The 20,354-nt window shown below is 39.9% G+C and overlaps 1 protein-coding gene and 1 pseudogene across 1 annotated transcript in view; both read right to left on the bottom strand.

Moving 5' to 3' along the window:
* Positions 1–9,317: 9,317 nt before the first annotated feature.
* Positions 9,318–9,449, bottom strand: LOC123388794 (annotated as a pseudogene).
* Positions 9,450–17,551: 8,102 nt separating this feature from the next.
* Positions 17,552–20,354, bottom strand: part of HELLS (helicase, lymphoid specific) — a 38,618-nt gene continuing 35,815 nt past the window's right edge. Inside the window, exon 22 of the mRNA XM_004749635.3 lies at positions 17,552–18,121. Coding sequence (XP_004749692.1) covers positions 18,027–18,121 — 95 coding nt within the window. The 3' untranslated portion in view covers positions 17,552–18,026. The remainder of the gene's footprint in view (positions 18,122–20,354) is intronic.

Genomic DNA, 20,354 nt, shown 5'->3' on the forward strand with positions numbered 1-20,354 from the left:
ACTCATAAACTAATCAATCAGCTGGATTACTTTAATCTCTCTTTTGAAAGGACTTTGGCCTACTGATAAAGATAAAAATACGTGTTTTTCTTTTTGCTTCTATTACTCCTGCCCTGAGATTCTGGTCTAACAGGTCTGGAGAGGAGCCCAGGTACTGGTAATGTTTTCGGTTTGGGGGTTTGTTTTTCTTTTTAACATTCTAGGTGGTTCCAGTTGAGAGCCAGTGAAGTAAATCACTTAATCACAAAAACTGCAAGACATTCTGGATTTTCAGATTAATGATCAGTTGAGAATTTATGATTTTAGAGGAAATCCTTATACACAAAAACGTTTATCCTTTAATGCTTTAGCAAACACCAGTATATTTTGTCCTAGAAAATGAAAGCCTTTTGAAATATTTGTGTACTGTATTAACATTCAACAAAACCTAGGTAACAGAACTCTTGAATGTCCAAATACATAGCAAGTAATTAGCTAAATAAATTTATATATATTTACCATCAAACTCTTATGCCCACCCCCACCCACACACAGTGGAATTTTAATTTTACAAAAGAAGGGGAAATTTGGAGGCAACAGGAGACCCATCCAGTGTTGTACACCTTCTAAGTGACAAAAATGGGAATTGAACCTAGATCTTTTGAGGACCACTATGATGCATGATGGCTTACACCATAGCTGCCTCAATAATTATAGGAAAAACAAAATCGAACCCCCCAAGTACTAGTTCCTCTGAATGCATACCTCACTGACTGTTCACGAAATAGTAAGTTTCACTAAGTAGAAGCCTTTGATTCCAAGGATAAAAGGACTATAGGCTCTCAAAAGAAAAAAAAAAAATAAAAGAAAGGGATTCTCCCCCTCTCCATCACTGCACAGGTGAAAGTTGCTCAGGTAATTGAAAAAAGATCCCGTCTCAGAATTTAGGAGGCAAGACTTGAGAAAATATGGTTTCCCCTACCTTCCAGTGACCTCCAGACATAACTTCTGATTTTTTTTTTTTTTTGAGGAGGCGGGCTGCCACTGTCAAAAATGATGGAATGAGGGCTCCTGGATGGCTCAGTGGGTTAAAGCCGCTGCCTTCGGCTCAGGTCATGATCTCAGGGTCCTGGGATCGAGTCCCACATCAGGCTCTCTGCTCAGCAGGGAGCCCGCTTCTCTCTCTCTCTCTCTCTCTCTCATAATGCCTGCCTCTCCATCTACTTGTGATCTCTCTCTGTCAAATAAATAAATAAAATCTTTTTTAAAAATGATGGAATGAAGTATGCACAACAAGGTAGGCAAGATTTTAAAACAAAAGGTGTGAATTCAGTGGAGAATGGGATGCAGGGAGTTCATTAAACAGACCCATAGGACTGGGGCACCTGACTGGCTCTGCGGGAGAAGTATTCGACTCTTAATTTCAGGATTGTGACTTTGATCCCCACATGCCATGCAGTGTTGATATACTTTAAAAAAAAAAAAAGACCCAAAAAACAACCACCACCATACGAAGACCTGAACAGGTGACATTCAGTGGTCAGGAGGATCTACTGATCACTGGAATGATAGCTATACATTATCAGATCACTAATAGTAATGTTTGTACAAAGGGATGTTCTCTAAATATATTTGTTCTTAATTGATTAGTACAGTTCTTTCTAAGCTTTTTTTTTTTTAAAGATTTTTATTTATTTATTTGATAGAGAGAGATCACAAGTAGGCAGAGAGGCAGGCAGAGAGAGAGGGGGAAGCAGGCTCCCCGCTGAGCAGAGAGCCCGATGTAGGGCTCGATCCCAGGACCCTGAGATCATGACCCGAGCTGAAGACAGAGGCTTAAACCACTGAGCCACCCAGGCGCCCCCTTTCTAAGCTTTTAATAAAGAAAATTAACTTTTTTTTTTAAGATTTTATTTACTTATTTGACAGAGAGAGATCTCAAGTAGGCAGAGAGGCAGGTAGAGAGAGAGGAGGAAGCAGGCTCCCTGCTGAGCAGAGAGCCCAATGCAGCGCTGGATCCCAGGACCCTGGGATCATGACCTGAGCTAAAGGCAGAGGCTTTAACCCACTGAGCCACCCAGGCACGCCCCTAGAAGTTTCTTTTAAAAGAAACCTTTCACTGATGCATAATAAACCTAAAGTCCTAAAAGTTGTGCTCAGTGAGTTATCATCTGAACATATACTGTGAAACCAACGCACAGGCCAAGAAAAATTTTGCCAGGACACCAGAAGCCCCATTATGCCTCCTATTCAGAACCTCCCCTCGCCCTCACTAAATGTACCCATTGTCATGTACCCATGTACTTTGATTGACATGTACCCATGTCAAAAGCTAGTTTTGCCTGTTTGTGATCTATACATAAATGAAATCATACATTTAATATTTAGTTTCTTTTCTTCATGCTGTTGCAAATAGCACTAGTTATGTTTTCTTATAGTGTCTTATAACTATTCCACTGTTTTTTCCCACTGTATTGTGATAGACATGTGGGTTGGTTCTAGTTTGAGACTATTATGAATAGTATTAATTTCCTATAGAAGGCTTTTCTGTATCCCAATGTATTGGTTTTCTGTTCAACACATATCTACAATTGCTGGAGATGCAATTGTAGATATTTTCTTTTTCAGTAAATACTGCCAAATAATTATCCAAAAGGTTGAAAAGTTTTACTATGAGTTGTCAGTTACTCTACTTTCTTGTCAATACTAAGTATATTCAGGGGTGCCTGGGTGGCTCAGTGGGTTGGGCCTCTGCCTTCGGCTCAGGTCATGATCTCAGGATCCTGGGATCGAGCCCCACATTGGGCTTTGTGCTCAGCGGGAGCCTGCTTCCCCGCTCTCTCTCTCTGCCTGCCTCTCTGCCTACTTGTGATCTCTGTCTGTCAAATAAATAAATAAAATCTTTAAAAAAAATACTAAGTATATTCAGTTCTTCATTTTAAGCATCTGACAGATATGTAATACCCCACTGCAGGGTTTTTTAAAATTTTTTATTTTTTATAAACATATATTTTTATCCCCAGGGGTACAGGTCTGTGAATCGCCAGGTTTACACACTTCACAGCACTCACCAAAGCACATATCCTCCCCAATGTCCATAACCCCACCCCCCTTCTTCCAACGCCCCTCCCCCCAGCAACCCTCAGTTTGTTTTGTGAGATTAAGAGTCACTTACGGTTTGTCTCCATCCCAATCCCATCTTGTTTCATTGATTCTTCTCCTACCCACTTAAGCCCCCATGTTGCATCACCACTTCCTCATATCAAAGAGATCATATGATAGTTGTCGTTCTCTGCTTGACTTATTTCACTAAACATGATATGCTCTAGTTCCATCCATGTTGTCACAAATGGCAAGATTTCATTTATTTTGATGGCTGCATAGTATTCCATTGTGTATATATACCACATCTTCTTGATCCATTCATCTGTTGATGGACATCTAGGTTCTTTCCATAGTTTGGCTATTGTGGACATTGCTGCTATAAACATTCGGGTGCACGTGCCCCTTTGGATCACTACGTTTGTATCTTTAGGGTAAATACCCAATAGTGCAATTGCTGGGTCATAGGGCAGTTCTATTTTCAACATTTTGAGGAACCTCCATGCTGTTTTCCAGAGTGGCTGCACCAGATTGCATTCCTACCAACAGTGTAGGAGGGTTCCCCTTTCTCTTCATCCTCGCCAGCATCTGTCATTTCCTGACTTGTTAATTTTAGCCATTCTGACTGGTGTGAGGTGATATCTCATTGTGGTTTTGATTTGTATTTCCCTGATGCCGAGTGATATGGAGCACTTTTTCATGTGTCTGTTGGCCAACTGGATGTCTTCTTTGCAGAAATGTCTGTTCATGTCCTTTGCCCATTTCTTGATTGGATTATTTGTTCTTTGGGTGTTGAGTTTGCTAAGTTCTTTATAGATTTTGGACACTAGTCCTTTATCTGATATGTCATTTGCAAATATCTTCTCCCATTCTGTCAGTTGTCTTTTGATTTTGTTAACTGTTTCCTTTGCTGTGCAAAAGCTTTTGATCTTGATGAAATCCCAATAGTTCATTTTTGCCCTTGCTTCCCTTGCCATTGGCGATGTTCCTAGGAAGATGTTGCTGCGGCTGAGGTCGAAGAGGTTGCTGCCTGCATTCTCCTCAGGATTTTGATGGATTCCTTTCACACATTGAGGTCCTTCATCCATTTTGAGTCCTTTTTCATGTGTGGTGTAAGGAAATGGTCCAATTTCATTTTTCTGCATGTGGCTGTCCAATTTTCCCAACACCATTTATTGAAGAGGCTGTCTTTTTTCCATTGGACATTCTTTCCTGCTTTGTCGAAGCTTAGTTGACCATAGCGTTGAGGGTCTATTTCTGGGCTCTCTATTCTGTTCCATTGATCCATGTGTCTGTTTTTGTGCCAGTACCACGCTGTCTTGATGATGACAGCTTTGTAATAGAGCTTGAAGTCCAGAATTGTGATGCCACCAACGTTGGCTTTCTTTTTCAATATCCCTTTGGCTATTCGAGGTCTTTTCTGGTTCCATATAAATTTTAGAATTATTTGTTCCATTTCCTTGAAAAAGATGGATGGTACTTTGATAGGAATTGCATTAAATGTGTAGATTGCTTTAGATAGCATAGACATTTTCACAATATTTATTTTTCCAATCCAGGAGCATGGAACATTTTTCCATTTCTTTGTGTCTTCCTCAATTTCTTTCATGAGTACGTTATAGTTTTCTGAGTATAGATTCTGTGCCTCTTTGGTTAGGTTTATTCCTAGGTATCTTATGGTTTGGGGTGCAATTGTAAATGGGATTGACTCTTAATTTCTCTTTCTTCTGTCTTGTTGTTGGTGTAGAGAAATGCAACTGATTTCTGTGCATTGATTTTATATCCTGACACTTTACTGAATTCTTATACAAGTTGTAGCAGTTTTGGAGTGGAGTCTTTTGGATTTTCCACATATAGTATCATATCATCTGCAAAGAGTGATAATTTGACTTCTTCTTTGCTGATTTGGATGCCTTTAATTTCCTTTTGTTGTCTGATTGCTGAGGCTAGGACCTCTAGTACTATGTTGAATAGCAGTGGTGATAATGGACATCCCTGCCGTGTTCCTGACCTTAGCAGAAAAGCTTTCAGTTTTTCTCCATTGAGAATGATATTTGCGGTGGGTTTTTCATAGATGGCTTTGATGATATTGAGGTATGTGCCCTCTATCCCTACACTTTGAAGAGTTTTAATCAGGAAGGGATGCTGTACTTTGTCAAATGTTTTTCAGCATCTATTGAGAGTATCATATGGTTCTTGTTCTTTCTTTTATTGATGTGTTTTATCACATTGACTGATTTGCGGATGTTGAACCAACCTTGCAGCCCTGGAATAAATCCCACTTGGTCGTGGTGAATAATCCTTTTAATGTACTGTTGGATCCTATTGGCTAGTATTTTGGTGAGAATTTTCGCATCTGTGTTCATCAAGGATATTGGTCTATAGCTCTCTTTTTTGATGGGATCCTTGTCTGGTTTTGGGATCAAGGTGATGCTGGCCTCATAAAATGAGTTTGGAAGTTTTCCTTCCATTGCTATTTTTTGGAACAGTTTCAGGAGAATAGGAATTAGTTCTTTAAATGTTTGGTAGAATTCCCCCGGGAAGCCGTCTGGCCCTGGGCTTTTGTTTGTTTGGAGATTTTTAATGACTGTTTCAATCTCCTTACTGGTTATGGGTCTGTTCAGGCTTTCTATTTCTTCCTGGTTCAGTTGTGGTAGTTTATATGTTTCTAGGAATGCATCCATTTCTTCCAGATTGTCAAATTTGTTGGCGTAGAGTGCTCATAGTATGTTCTTATAATAGTTTGTATTTCGTTGGTGTTAGTTGTGATCTCTCCTCTTTCATTCATGATTTTATTTATTTGGATCCTTTCTCTTTTCTTTTTGATCAGTCTGGCCAGGGGTTTATCAGTTTTATTAATTCTTTCAAAGAACCAGCTCCTAGTTTCGTTGATTTGTTCTATTGTTTTTTTGGTTTCTATTTCATTGATTTCTGCTCTGATCTTTATGATTTCTCTTCTCCTGCTGGGCTTAGGGTTTCTTTCTTGTTCTTTCTCCAGCTCCTTTAGGTGTAGGGTTAGGTTGTGTACCTGAGACCTTTCTTGTTTCTTGAAAAAGGCTTGTACCGCTATATATTTTCCTCTCAGGACTGCCTTTGTTTTGTCCCACAGATTTTGAACCGTTGTATTTTCATTATCGTTTGTTTCCATAATTTTTTTCAATTCTTCTTTAATTTCCCGGTTGGCCCATTCATTCTTTAGAAGGATGCTCGTTAGTCTCCATGTATTTGGGTTCTTTCCAAACTTCCTCTTGTGGTTGAGTTCTAGCTTCAGAGCATTGTGGTCTGAAAATATGCAGAGAATGATCCCAATCTTTTGATACCAGTTGAGTCCTGATTTAGGACCGAGGATGTGATCTATTCTGGAGAATGTTCCATGTGCACTAGAGAAGAATGTGTATTCTGTTGCTTTGGGATGAAATGTTCTGAATATATCTGCGATGTCCATCTAGTCCAGTGTGTCATTTAAGGACTTTATTTCCTTGCTGATCTTTTGCTTGGATGATCTGTCCATTTCAGTGAGGGGAGTGTTAAAGTCCCCTACTATTATTGTATTATTGCTGATGTGTTTCTTTGATTTTGTTATTAATTGGTTTATAGAGTTGGCTACTCCCACGTTGGGGGCATAGATATTTAAAATTGTTAGATCTTCTTGTTGGACAGACCCTTTGAGTATGATATAGTGTCCTTCCTCATCTCTTATTATAGTCTTTGGCTTAAAATCTAATTGATCTAAGGATTGCCACTCCTGCTTTCTTCTGATGTCCATTAGCATGGTAAATTCTTTTCCACCCCCTCACTTTAAATCTGGAGGTGTCTTCGGGCTTAATATGAGTTTCTTGAAGGCAACATATAGATGGGTTTTGTTTTTTTAATCCATTCTGATACCCTGTGTCTTTTGATTGGGGCATTTAGCCCATTAGCATTCAGGGTAACTATTGAGAGATATGAATTTAGTGCCATTGTACTGCTTGTAAGGTGACTGTTACTGTATATTGTCTCTGTTCCTTACTGATCTACCACTTGTAGGCTCTCTCTTTGCTTAGAGGACCCCTTTCAATATTTCCTGTAGAGCTGGTTTGGTATTTGCAAATTCTTTCAGTTTTTGTTTGTCCTGGAAGCTTTTAATCTCTCCTTCTACTTTCAATGATAGCCTAACTGGATATAGTATTCTTGGCTGCATGTTTTTCTGGTTTAGTGCTCTGAAAATATCATGCCAGCTCTTTCTGGCCTGCCAGGTCTCTGTGGATAAGTCAGCTGCCAATCTAATATTTTTACCATTGTATGTTACAGACTTCTTTTCCTGGGCTGCTTTCAGGATTTTCTCTTTGTCACTAAGACTTGTAAATTTTACTATTATGTGATGGGGTGTGGGCCTATTCTTATTGATTTTGAGTGGCATTCTCTGAACCTCCTGAATTTTGATGCTCATTCCCTTTGCCATATTGGGGAAATTCTCCCCAATATTTCTCTCCAGTATACCTTCTGCTCCCCCTCTCTCTTCTTCTTCTTCTGGAATCCCAATTATTGTAATGTTGTTTCTTCTTATGGTTTCACTTATCTCTTGAATTCTCCCCTCGTGGTCCAGTAGCTGTTTGTCCCTCTTTTGCTCAGCTTCTTTATTCTCTGTCATTTGGTCTTCTATATCACTAATTCTTTCTTCTGCCTCATTTATCCTAGCAGTGAAAGCCTCCATTTTTGATTGCACCTCATTAATAGCTTTTTTGATGTCAACTTGGTTAGATTTTAGTTCTTTTATTTCTCCAGAAAGGGCTTTTATATCTCCTGAGAGGGTTTCTCTAATATCTTCCATGCCTTTTTTGAGCCCGGCTAGAACCTTGGGAATTGTAATTCTGAACTCTAGATCTGACATATTACCAATGTCTGTATTGATTAGGTCCCTAGCCTTCGGTACTGCCTCTTGTTCTTTTTTTTTTGTGGTGAATTTTTCCGTCTTGTCATTTTGTCCAGGTAAGAGTATATGAAGGAGCAAGTAAAATACTAAAAGGGTGGCAACAACCCTAGGAAAATATGCTTTAACTAAATCAGAAGAAATCCCAAATCGTGAGGGGGGAGAAAGGGGATAAAAATAGGTTCAAAAAGAAAGAAAGAAAAAAAAAGGAAAAAAAAAGAAAAGAAAAGAATTTAAAAAAAGAAAATGAATAAAGAAAAATATAAAAAAGAAAAAATATATATTAGATAACCTAGTTAAAAAACGTTAAAAAAGAAAAGGGTAAAAGTTAAAAAAAATTTTAGCAGAAGAAGAGAAAAAAATGAAAAAGAAAAAAATTAAATTAACTGCAAGACTAAAAAAATCACAGGGAGAAAGCCATGAGTTCCGTGCTTTGCTTTCTCCTCCTCTGGAATTCTGCTGCTCCCCTTGGTATTGAAACTGCACTCCTGGTAGGTGAACTTGGTCTTGGCTGGATTTCTTGTTGATCTTCTGGGGGAGGGGCCTGTTGTAGTGATTCTCAAGTGTCTTTGCCCCAGGCGGAATGGCACCGCCCTTACCGGGGGCCGGACTGAGTAATCCGCTCGGGTTTGCTTTCAGAAGATTTTGTTCCCTGAACGCTTTCCGTAGAGTTCTGAAGGACGGGAATACAAATGGCTGCCTCCTGGTCTCTGGCCCGGAGGAGCCGAGAGCCCGGGGCCCCACTCCTCAGTGCGCCCTCAGAGAACAGTGCCCAGTTACTCCCATCTGCCTGACCTCTGGCCGCGCTCCGAGCTCACCGAGCCTGCGACTGGTTCAAGGTAACACCGAGCTGTGAGCTTACTGTCAGCTCTGTCTCTGTAGCCGGCTTTCCCTTTCCAATACCCGCAAGCTCTGCGACACTCAGACACCCCCGATCCTTCTGTGACCCTGTGGGACCTGAGGCCATGCTGACCCCGCGTGGGCTTCGCCCCGGTTTAGCCTCTGGAGCGATGTCCCTCAGCGGAACAGACTTTTAAAAGTCCCGATTTTGTGCTCCGTTGCTCCACCGCTTGCTGGGAGCCGGACCCTCCCCCACCCCCGGGGTCTATCTTCCCGTAGCTTTGGATTCACTTCTCCGCCAGTCCTACCTTTCAGAAAGTGGTTGTTTTTCTGTTTCCAGAATTGCTGTTCTTCTTCTCTTCGATCTGCCGATGGATTTGCAGGTGTTTGCAATCTTTAGATAAGCTATCTAGCTGATCTCCTGCTAGCTGAAGTAGTCTCAGCCTGCTACTTCTCCGCCATCTTGACTCCTCTATCCCATTGCAGTTGTAATTCACATTTCCATGACAATTCGTGATGCAGAGTGCTTTTTCAGATGTCCATTGACAATATCACTTCTTAGCAATAATCGCGCCTTGGATAAACCTCATTAGCTACGATACTGCCACTGCGCAAAGCTGACAATATCACTTCTTTTGTGAAGGGTTTGTAGTTTATATATGAGCCCATTGCTGGCTTCACACACACACACACACACACACACACACACACACATATATTTACACATTTTACTTTTAATAATTCTAAGTGTATAGAAAAGTCCAAAGTTTGTAGTTTTCCTTATTTTGTACATTTGAGAGTAAACTGTTGACCTGAAGTTCCAAAACCATATTTTGGGTTAAAAACAACGCAATTCTCCTATATAACCCTAATACAACTTTCAAAATCAGGAAACTAAAGTTGATGCTTTAGGACCCCACAATCCTCATTTCTATTAATGTTTCACCAAAATTCCCCATGATATTCAGTTCAGAATCCAGTTTAAAAGCATAAGCACATGTTGCAAGAAGTTTTCTCCTTAATCTGTTTCAGTCTGAAATAGTTCCTCAGCCTTTCCTTGACTTCCATGACCCTGCCACTCTTAAAGATGTATGTTGGCTATTTGTAAAATGTCTCTTGATGTGGGTCTGTCTGGTATTTCCTCATGATTAGATTCAGGTTATGTATCTGCCCCCTACCCCTCAAAGATATTAAGTAATCTCTATCCCCAACTTGGGGTTTGAATTTACAACCCTGAGATCAAGAGTCAAATGTTCCACCAACTGGGCCAGCCAGGCTCCCTGAGGTTATGCATCTTTGAAAGGAATATCACAGAATGCTTTTTCTTCTCATTGCATCCTATTGGATGACAATTCCAATCTGCCCCATTATGGGTGTTCACTTTTTTTGGGGGGGGGGTAATCACTTTGATTACTTAAGAGTGCCTGCCAGAGTCTTCTACCACAAAATTATTTTCTTTATATATTTTTTAAAGATTTTATTTATTTATTTGAGAGAGAGACAGTGAGAGAGAGCATGAACAAGGAGAAGGTCAGAGAGAGAAGCAGACTCCCCGCGGAGCTGGGAGCCCGATGAGGGACTTGATCCTGGGACTCCAGGATCACGACCTGAGCCGAAGGCAGTCGTCCAACCAACTGAGCCACCCAGGCATCCCTTCTTTATATTTTTTAAAAAGATGTTATATTTGAGAGTGCACAAGCAGCAGGGAAGGGGCGGAGTCACTACTGAGCATGGAGCCTCAGACAGGGCTCTATGCCAGGACCCTGGGATATGACCTAAGCTGAAGGCAGACACTTAACCAACTGAGCCACCCAGGCATCCCCACCATAAAATTATTTTAATAAAATTTGTAATTTTTTAAAAAAGGTTTTATTTATTTGAGAGAGAGAGCCTAAGCACAAGCAGGGGGAGCGGCAGGCAGAGGGAGAAGCAGACTCCCTGATGAGACGGAGCCTGATGTGGGACTCGATCCCAGGCAGACACTTAACTGACTGAGCCACCCAGGAGCTCTTTAGCACCATTTGTAATTAAATATTTCGAAGGCAGACTCTTTGAAACCTTGTTACTATTCATCAACTTTTCACTGGTATTTATATATCATTATGAAATCAGACAATTACTTTCATAGGTCACAATCTATTGTATCATTGATTTTTTAAAATTGTCTAATGATGGGATTCTTTACTCTTCACATAACCCCACCAATCTTTGAGCAATTTCTTATTTTCTAATGGAGTAGTATATTTCAGTTTTATCTCCTACTTCTCCTGCTTGGCTCTCCAACCAGCCATTTCTCTAGAGTCCTGGTTCTTAATAAAAAATGTGGTTTAAGAGGCACCTGGGTGGCTCAGTGGGTTAAGCCTCTGCCTTCAGCTCAGGTCATGGTCTCGGGGTCCTGGGATCGAGCCCCACTTTGGGCACTCTGCTCAGTGGGGAGCCCGCGTTTCCCTCTCTCTGCCTGCCTCTCTACTTGTGATCTCTCAAATAAATAAATAAATAAAATCTTATTTTAAAAACTTTTTATTTATTGAGAGAGAGAGACAAGAGAGAGCATGAGAGGAGAGAGGTCCGTGGGAGAAGCAGACTCCCCGCTGAGCAGGGAGCCCAATGTAGGACTCAATCCTGGGACTCCAGGATCATGACCTGAGCCAAAGGCAGTCACTTAACCAACTGAGCCACCCAGGCACCCTAAATAAATAAAATCTTTTTTAAAAATGTGGTTTAGGGGTACCTGGGTGGCTCAGTTGGTTAAGAGTCTGCCTTCAGTTTAGGTTGTGATCCTGGGGTCCCGGGATCCAGCCCCATCAGGCTCCCTGCTCAAGGGAAGTCTCCCTCTAGCCTTTCCCTGGCTCATGCTCTCCCTCATAAATAAAATCTTTCTTTAAAAAACAGTCTGGCTTGGTGGGGCTCCTGGGTGGCTCAGTTGGTTGAGTAACCAACTCTTGGTTTCTGCTCAGGTCATGGTCTCAGCATCATGGGACTGAGTCCTTCATTGGACTCCTTATTCAGCAGGAAGCCTGCTTCTCCCTCTCCCTCTCCCTGCTTGTATTCTCTCCGTCAAATAATTTAAAAAGAAAGAAAGAAAGAAAGAAAGAAAGAAAAAGTCTTAAAGGAAATTAGGAGTCTCACATTCTCTGAAGAGAATGTAAGTTACACCCACTTTGGAAAGGACAGGCAAGCATAACATGTGACCTCTGTGGACCAAGGTTTTAAGTGACAGAAACACCTGCCTCCCACGCTAGTGTTATCAGATCTGACCCATCCCAGCACCCCAGCAGGGCAAGTTCAGAGGTTCAGAGAACACGATGTTTCTCCTCTGGCCAAAACCAGAGCGTCCTCAGAAAATGAGTTGGTTTACATGACCCCTGAACCTCCCAGGAGTGTGTACTTTTCCACTAGGATTTTAAACTAGGCAGGGGAACTTTCTGCAGAGTTCACAGAATTCACTGGACATCCCGAGAAGGAAAATAACCCTAAGAGCAGTTATTACATTTTTCTATCAAAAATTCTAGGGGCGCCTGGGTTACTCAGAGGGTTAATTAAGCCTCTGCCTTCGGCTCAGGTCAAGGTCTCAGGGTCCTGGGATCAAGGCCAGCATCAGGCTCTCTGCTCAGCAGGGAACCTGCTTCCCACTCTCTCCACCTGCCTCTCTGCCTACTTGTGATCCCACTCCCTGTGTCAAATAAATAAATAAAATCTTAAAAAAAAAATTCTGATTTTCAGGGTTAAGCCTCTGCCTTCAGCTCAGGTCATGGTCTCAGAGTCCTGGGATCTCATTGGGTCTCTGCTCAGCAGGGAGCTTGCTTCCCTCCCTCTCTCTGCCTGCCTGTCTACTTGCGATCTGTCAAGTAAATTTTAAAAATCTTAAAAAAAAAAAAAAATCTGACTTTCATACCCCTAAAACATTTTATGCAAAAATTTAACTGTTTTCCTTTTTGATTTATAACATTTTAAGTTCATTATTCACCTTCACGTTTGTTATAAATGCTCTCAAGTTCCGCAGTGAATGTTAGCTCTATTTGATACAGTGAGTACATCCACTTCTAGTACTTCAAAATTATTGTGAAATACTGTCTTGGGTGCCTTCTTTGATCCAAAGACAGGAGTTACAAAATTTCCAAGCAATTGTGCTACTTAATTCACACTTTGTAATTATCCTGAAATGGGATTATAGCGAATGATCTACAGTAATTTTTTTTAAAGGCTGATTATTTTTTGTAATCCAAAATGGTGAATTTTAAAATTGTTACAAGGTTATCTGCTAATCACATCTGTCCAACGCCCAACACTTAAAATTTTATCACTCTATTCATTTTAAAGTAGGCTCCATTGGGTGCCTGGGTGCCTCAGTGTAAGGTTAAGCCTCTGCCTTTGGCTCAGGTCATGATCTCAGGGTCCTGGGACTGAGCCCTGCATGGGGCTCTCTGCTCAGCAGGGAGCCTGCTTCCCACCACCCCACCCCACCCCTGCCGCCTGCTTCTCTTCCTACTTGTGACCTATCAAAAAAATAAAGTCTTTTAAAAAATAAATACAGTAGGCCCCGTGCCCAGCGTCGGGCTTCAACTCAGGACCCTGAGCTGAGAGGAAGAGTCCGATCGATGCTCGACCAAACCACCCATGTGCCCCTCCTCTATTCTTTATCTATAGGAGTTTTGACTGCCTACTCAAGCACCTGAATGTTATGTATGAATCTCCAAGGGATAGCCAATGATGGATATAAGTTTTAGGTTGGAGTTTTTTCCCTGCAACACACTGACAACTTTACGGTCTTCCTTTTGCTAAAATAAGACATGTGCCATCTACCTGATCTCTGTCCCTTTGTGAATGAGCTCTCTAGCCTTTAGATTTTCTTTGATGTTATCTTATCTACAACACAGCCAGGTGTAGTTTCCTTGTCTTTTCTTTTTAGCACCTGATAAACTAATCTAATGGAGGTCCTTCATCTTTCTTTAATTCTAGTTACGAGTCCATACTATTTAATCCAGTGCAGTTTCCCTGGTTCTTCTTGGTAACTGTATTCCTGCTTCATGTTTCCAACTCACTCTTATACAGATCACAGTACACCCCACCACGTTGGAGTTATGAGAGGCCGACAGATTAGGAAGGGAGAAGGGACAGGTGAGAGACATTCATTCTAAAGTGAACTGTGAGCTGAGGACTTGAATGCCAGGGAGTCAACCATGCAAATATCTGAATGAGAACAAGACCAAATATCAAGTTCTAATAATAATGAATCGATGAATTATGAATTTTTGATTACCTTTAGCACTGATGCCTCTAACAGAGTCCACTCAAATCTTGTAACTTCCCATTCTCTCCCAAGGAAGGATTAAACCAGTATTGTGCCAAGCTGTTTGAAATTCTAGTCACTTGCTTTTACACCCTAGTACTTGTACAAAAAGGATTCAATGAAAGGTGGAGAAACAAGGACAGATACAACCTTGGGATTGAGAGAAATAGGGTAAAGTCAAACCCCCTGCACCCAATGCTCCCAGATGAATCTGCACCTTGTTCTACAGCACAAAGTAGTCAGTCTCAGATCTCATTTTGATAAAATATTAAAATAGGACTCATCTCATTTCTTGCAAGTAACCAGAGAAATAAACTTAAGTGTTGGGGGCAGCAAAGCAAACAATCCTTATTTAAAACCCAGTAAAGGCAAGATAAACCTAACAGACCTCTTCTCACCAGAGGTTTTCTTACCATTTATTTCATCTATACTGGAAGAAGTGCTTTTTATTAATTTAAAATGTCCCAAATTTCATTATTCACATGCCTGGCAAAGATTTTTGCAGTGTAGAATTAATTAGTTCATGGTGATAAAGATTACAAAAGTGGTTACCTTGTTGTAGGGTTTAATTAGGAGGAACAGAGAGCCTACAGAGATGCTAGCTATAACACAGGCAGTTACGGTGGATGCACGCGTACAACTAAGCACTTGATTCTATACTCTCCTGAAGTTATACACCCATAAGAAGTAAAGAAGTCTGTCATGTTTTTCTAACAACTACGCTATTTTTATATTTCATTCAAGAACTTATTAAAGCTAGAAAAGGAATGAAACCTGAATCTGACCACCTTAGGTGGGTAAGTGGTCATAGAGTACGGAGTATGAAGAGAGGCAGGCATACTTTATAAATTTCTTCAATACTTAGAGAAGAGGAGCAGCTCACATAATTTCCCCACACACCTCTAAGAGACTTCTCTTCAAATGGTGATATTCAATGAAGCCAGTGATGGATATTAAGTAACAAGACTCAGGAATAAACAAAGATTCAGAGGTGTGACTTGGGGATCAATCTGCTGATTGATCTGGTTAGCGCACAGATTTGTGAAAGAGAGATTAGGAAAAATCTATGCTTTTGTTTCTCATAATGGACTCTGCAGACATAGCTCATGAATTGGAGCTAAAGATTTTATTCATTTATTTTAGAGAGAGAGAACACGAGGTTGGTGGTTGGGGGAGAGGAAGTGGGAGAAGCAGACTCCCTGCTGAGTGGGCAGCCAACATGGGGCTTGATCCCAGGACCTCAGGATCAAGACCTGAGCCAAAACAAAGAGCTGGGGACACTTAACCAACTGAGCCACTCAGGTGCCCAAAACTTCACTAGATTTTGACAAGTTACATGTTCTCTGAACATAACAGTAATGGTAGTCAATCAAGTCATGACAATAAGTGATTCCAAAGTAGTAAAGGAGATTTAGAAGATTTTTATTCTTAAGTATGATTCCTTGGGCTTAATTTGGTAACCATAATTGATGGTGAAGTAAATAAGTACACTATGTTATTTGTGGAAATGTACTGGCTAATACAACAAATAGGATCACAAAAACTTACCTGCCATTAATTTAAAAAGAAGCTCAAAACCAAAATAATTGAGTATGGACCTTAAAATAGAAACAACTAATGTTGTGAATATAAGCACTATTGCTTTTTAGTCTTCTCATAAAGTATTACTTCAAACCGCTAAGACTAAAAAATCATATGTAATTGCCAAGACATTAGTGAAAGACGCCATCAAACATGTTTGCATAGAAATGTTAAAGTTCCAGGGCACCTTGTTGGCACAGTCAGTTAAGCATCTGAATCCTGGCTCCTGCTCAGGTTAGTCTCAACGTGCTGACACATGAGTTCATAAACTCAGGTTTGGAACTGTTTGAGTCAGGCAACCAAGTAAGAATGTCAAGTAGTCAGCTGGAAGGAAGTTCAGGACAAAGATTCTGGCTAGAGATATAAATCTGAGTCATCTATTTAAAGCAATGAAGTAGGACCACCAAGGGAACCCCAAGCTTTGCTTGGGACATTCTAAAGTCTAGGGCTCAAAGACATAAGAAACAAATAGCTAAGGGGATTAAGAAAGGACCAGAGAAGTAGGAAGGAAAACCAGGTGATATGTTTGCTAGAAACTAGCAAAATACAGAAATTGCTTAGTGGAGGTTATACAACTGTAGGAAACGTTGCTTAAAGATCAAGCAAACTGAAATGCTGGGTGGCTCAGTCCATTAAGCAGCTGTCTTCAGCTCAGGCCATGATCCCAGTATCCTGGGATTGAGTCCCACATTGGGCTCCTTTCTCAGCAGGGAGCCTGCTTCTCCCTCTGCCTCTGTCTGCCACTCTGTCTGCCTGTGCTCTCTCTCTGACATATAAGCTTAAAAAAAAAAAAAAAAGATCAAGCAAACTGAGGTGACAGTTAAGAAATGTTCCAATGGAAAGACAGGGATGACTAGAAGAGGTTCAGAAAAAAAAAAGGAAGAGAACAACCACCACCAAAAAATTGCATACCTACAACTTTCCAAGGAGTTTTCCTTACGAGAAAGTAATGAGACACTTCTGTTGGTTCTAGCTAGGACAATATATCCACAGTAGCAGGACAGAAGGATACATGGGCACAGATGCGGGGGTGGTGGTGGTTATAGATGCTGTCTGGCAACTTTCAAGTTCTCTTCTGATTCTATTTCCTCAGTGCCAACAGGTAGCAAGGTGAGAGAGGAGTTACTACAGATTTGAAGACAGAGGTGGAACCCACGAAATAGTCATTGGAGAACAAAATAGAACAGAGTAGGGAAACTTAGGAGGACTACTAAGCAACCAAGTTTGGGGATGTTTGGTCAGCATGATTGGCTGGTAAACATTCCCACTTGAAAAATACACCTCTCTGTAGTCTTTTCATCAGACTGAATATTCTCTCAAAACGGTTTTCTTCTGAGTCCCAGCTCAATTACCCTCTGGCAAGGATAATATCTACATTGAATATAACATTTTCCCAAGAGACAAACCACCTACACAGAAATGGCTCAGGGAACATTCAGGAACTCTCTTCTTCATAGTCTGATATACATACAGGGCCTAACTTGTTCCTATTTTGGTCTTTATGTTCATCTATCATATACCATGAATTTTACATTACTTACATTCCTACATTCTGTTTTCCTCTCTCGGGTAATATTTACTCCTCCTACTATACATTTTCAAGGTCTCTTCTTCCTTGTTCTATTCTTTGTTTTTTTGCGTGACATACTACCACTTCTTTTATCAAGACCCTACAGTTTTTTCAAAAGCCTGCACTGCAAGAACCAATGTCCAGTTGAAATCTTTATATATGTGTACAGTACTAATGAATAAAATCAAGTCAACATAATATTGAATCACAACGCCAGTCAAGATGTTTGTTATTATTTCACCTGAGCCATTATTTTTCTGAAAAAAATAATTTGATGAGATCATCTTATAACAAACATTTATTTGGTAAACTATTTTATAGAAATAGACCCTAAAATCAAACAATTTCTTATTTAAACAACAGAAAGTATAATCCCAATCTTTCCCCCATTGAAGCCTACTCCATAACTGAAGTACCCCAAACCCATGAACTGTACTGCTAAAAGCGGGGAAAAAGACATTAAACTTCCACAGGAAGACTGTATAAATCTGGCAGTGGTTAAGTACACATCAGCCTGTACCCAAAAATATTACTGAGCCTGAAAAATTAACGGAAAATCTAAAGTTACTATGAATACTCTTTTGTTCTTAATAAGGCTCAGAGAATTACCACCTACTGATTATGCAATGGTACAAGAGTCATTATGTAAACTGATACAATCAACAGGGTAAAGTGGATAATCTGAATTTTAAAACCAATGTAGGTAAATCACTAGATGTAAACAAGAACTTTAAAAGATAGTCTTTAGCTCCACTTTAAAACAAACATTCAGGACTGGAATCCTCAGAATTTTCTAGAATCTTGAAAATCCCCATCTTCTCTTTAATCGGTCCTGAGGCATTCATTTGATCTAAGAGAAAAATATATAAACAAGGATTTATTTTTTTAAAAAGTTACAAACCTAAAAATGAATCTTAAAAGAGACGTCCAACATATTGTTATGAGAAGAGTCATCTGGCCAAAGTTTAAAAACCCACAGGAATGTGGGACACTTTATTCCTTAATCAATAGTCAACATAGCAAAAGTGAGAAAGTAAAGCATACTCCTCTTATTACAATGAGAACTGGCCTCTAGGGAACAGATAAACATCAGTTTGCTAATCAAAATCACTTCTGAATTTAAGATACACAAGTTTAGAGCACCAATTTACAATTACATTTGGAGATGTTTTAAAAAACAAAACAAAACAGAGGCACCTGGGTGGCTCTGAGAGTTAAGCCTCTGTCTTTGGCTCAGGTCATGATCTCAAGGTCCTGGGATTAAGTCCCACATTGGGCTCTCTGCTCAGCAGGAAGCCTGCTTCCCCTCCCCCTTCTGCCTGCCTCTGTCTGCTTGTGATCTGTCATATATATTAAAAAAAAAAAGAAAGAAAGAAAAAAAGCCCAATCGTGATTAGTTTAAAAGCTGGTAAGCAAGATACCATGAAAATTTATCTTCATACACACCCCTCACTGCTAATATGTGGTCTTTTATGTTTTTGTTTATGGAATCTCTACTGATTTTGAATGCCATTACTCCAATTTCTTTGGATGTTGTAGCATCTTTGAATGTTAACTGCCACTTCTTTCCTGGTAGCTGCCTGCTCAAGTTGTCCATTTTTCTTGCTGACTTAGTTATCTATATGTAATAAACACTTCCTGTCAGTTATGTGTTGCACATATTTCTGTGGTTTGTCACTCATCTCTGCTTATGGTGTCATCTGTATTTATACAAGTCTTTAACGTAATAAAATCAATCTATTCATTTAATTTTGTACCTTAAGAATTATTTCCCTGTTCTAAAAATCATACAAATATATTCCTCTGTTCGAAATAAATTCATCAGAGAAAGACAATTATATGATCTCTCTGATATGAGGAATTTGAGAGGCAGGATGGGTGTGGTGGTGAGGAGGGAGGGAAAAAATGAAACAAGATGGGACCAGGGAGGGAGAAAAACCATAAGAGTCTCTAAATCTCAGGAAACAAACTGAGGGTTGCTGGGGTGTGGGGAAAGGATAGGGTGGCTGGGTTATGGACACTGGGGAGGGTGTGTGCTATGTTAAGTGCTGTGAATTGTATAAGACTAATGATTCACAGACCTGTACCCCTGAAACAAATAATACATTATATGTTAATTAACAAAAAAAAATATTGAGGTTTTCTCCAATTAGATTAACTTATCTAGAATGTGTCACTGAGTATGATATGAAGTCTCCCAGCTGTTGGTTAGAAATGTCCCCACATCATGTATTTGAATAACAGAAATTTCCCCTCTCTAGTTTAAATTGCCATTTCTGTCATTCACTGATTTTCAGCACAAGTTTGGTTGGCTTTCTCAATCTGCCAAACCACTGGTTCATTTATCTTATTATATCCTAATTCTAGTCTTGGTTATTGTGACCTTTAAATTATGTCTTAATACATGATATGGAATACTTTGTGGTTCTTAAAAATTGTCTTGGCTGTTGGCCCTTTTCTCTTCCACATAAATTTTTAAAACTGCCTGTCATAGTTCTTTAAAGAGTCATACTGGAGCTTTAATTAGGAAGAAATATAAGAAATGTAAGTTAAGTTGGGGAATAGCAACTTATATTTTAACACATACATATTTCACTATATTCATCATTCACATCCATGAATATAGTGAAATATGTACATTTGTTCAGTCCTATGTTTCATAATTTTGTCCATAATGGCCTTAAAGAAATTGTTACACTTAATCCTAGGCATGTTACAGTTTTGTAGTTACTGGAAGCTTATTTTCAAAATAATTACTGTTGATACACATACTATTAATTTTTTTTCATGAGTTTTTAAAATTTATTTGAAAGAGAGAATGAGAGTGGGGAGGGTCAGAGGGAGAAGCAGACTCCCCGCTAATCAGGGAGCCTGATGTGGGACTTGATCCTGGGACTCCAGGATCATGACCTGAAGGCAGTCGCTTAACCAATTGAGCCACCCAGGTGCCTCACACATACTATTAATTAATAGCAACCTTCCTGAATGCTATCTAAACACTTCTCAATTCCCTTACATTCTATGGAGATGATTATACCCCCTGTAAGAATTAAGTACTACTTAATTTACTTTTAAAGTACTTA

The sequence above is a fragment of the Mustela putorius genome, unplaced genomic scaffold (genome assembly GCF_011764305.1).
Source record: "Mustela putorius furo isolate JIRA1106 unplaced genomic scaffold, ASM1176430v1.1 tig00003909_pilon_pilon_pilon, whole genome shotgun sequence".
In the NCBI taxonomy this organism is placed as follows: domain Eukaryota; kingdom Metazoa; phylum Chordata; class Mammalia; order Carnivora; family Mustelidae; genus Mustela; species Mustela putorius.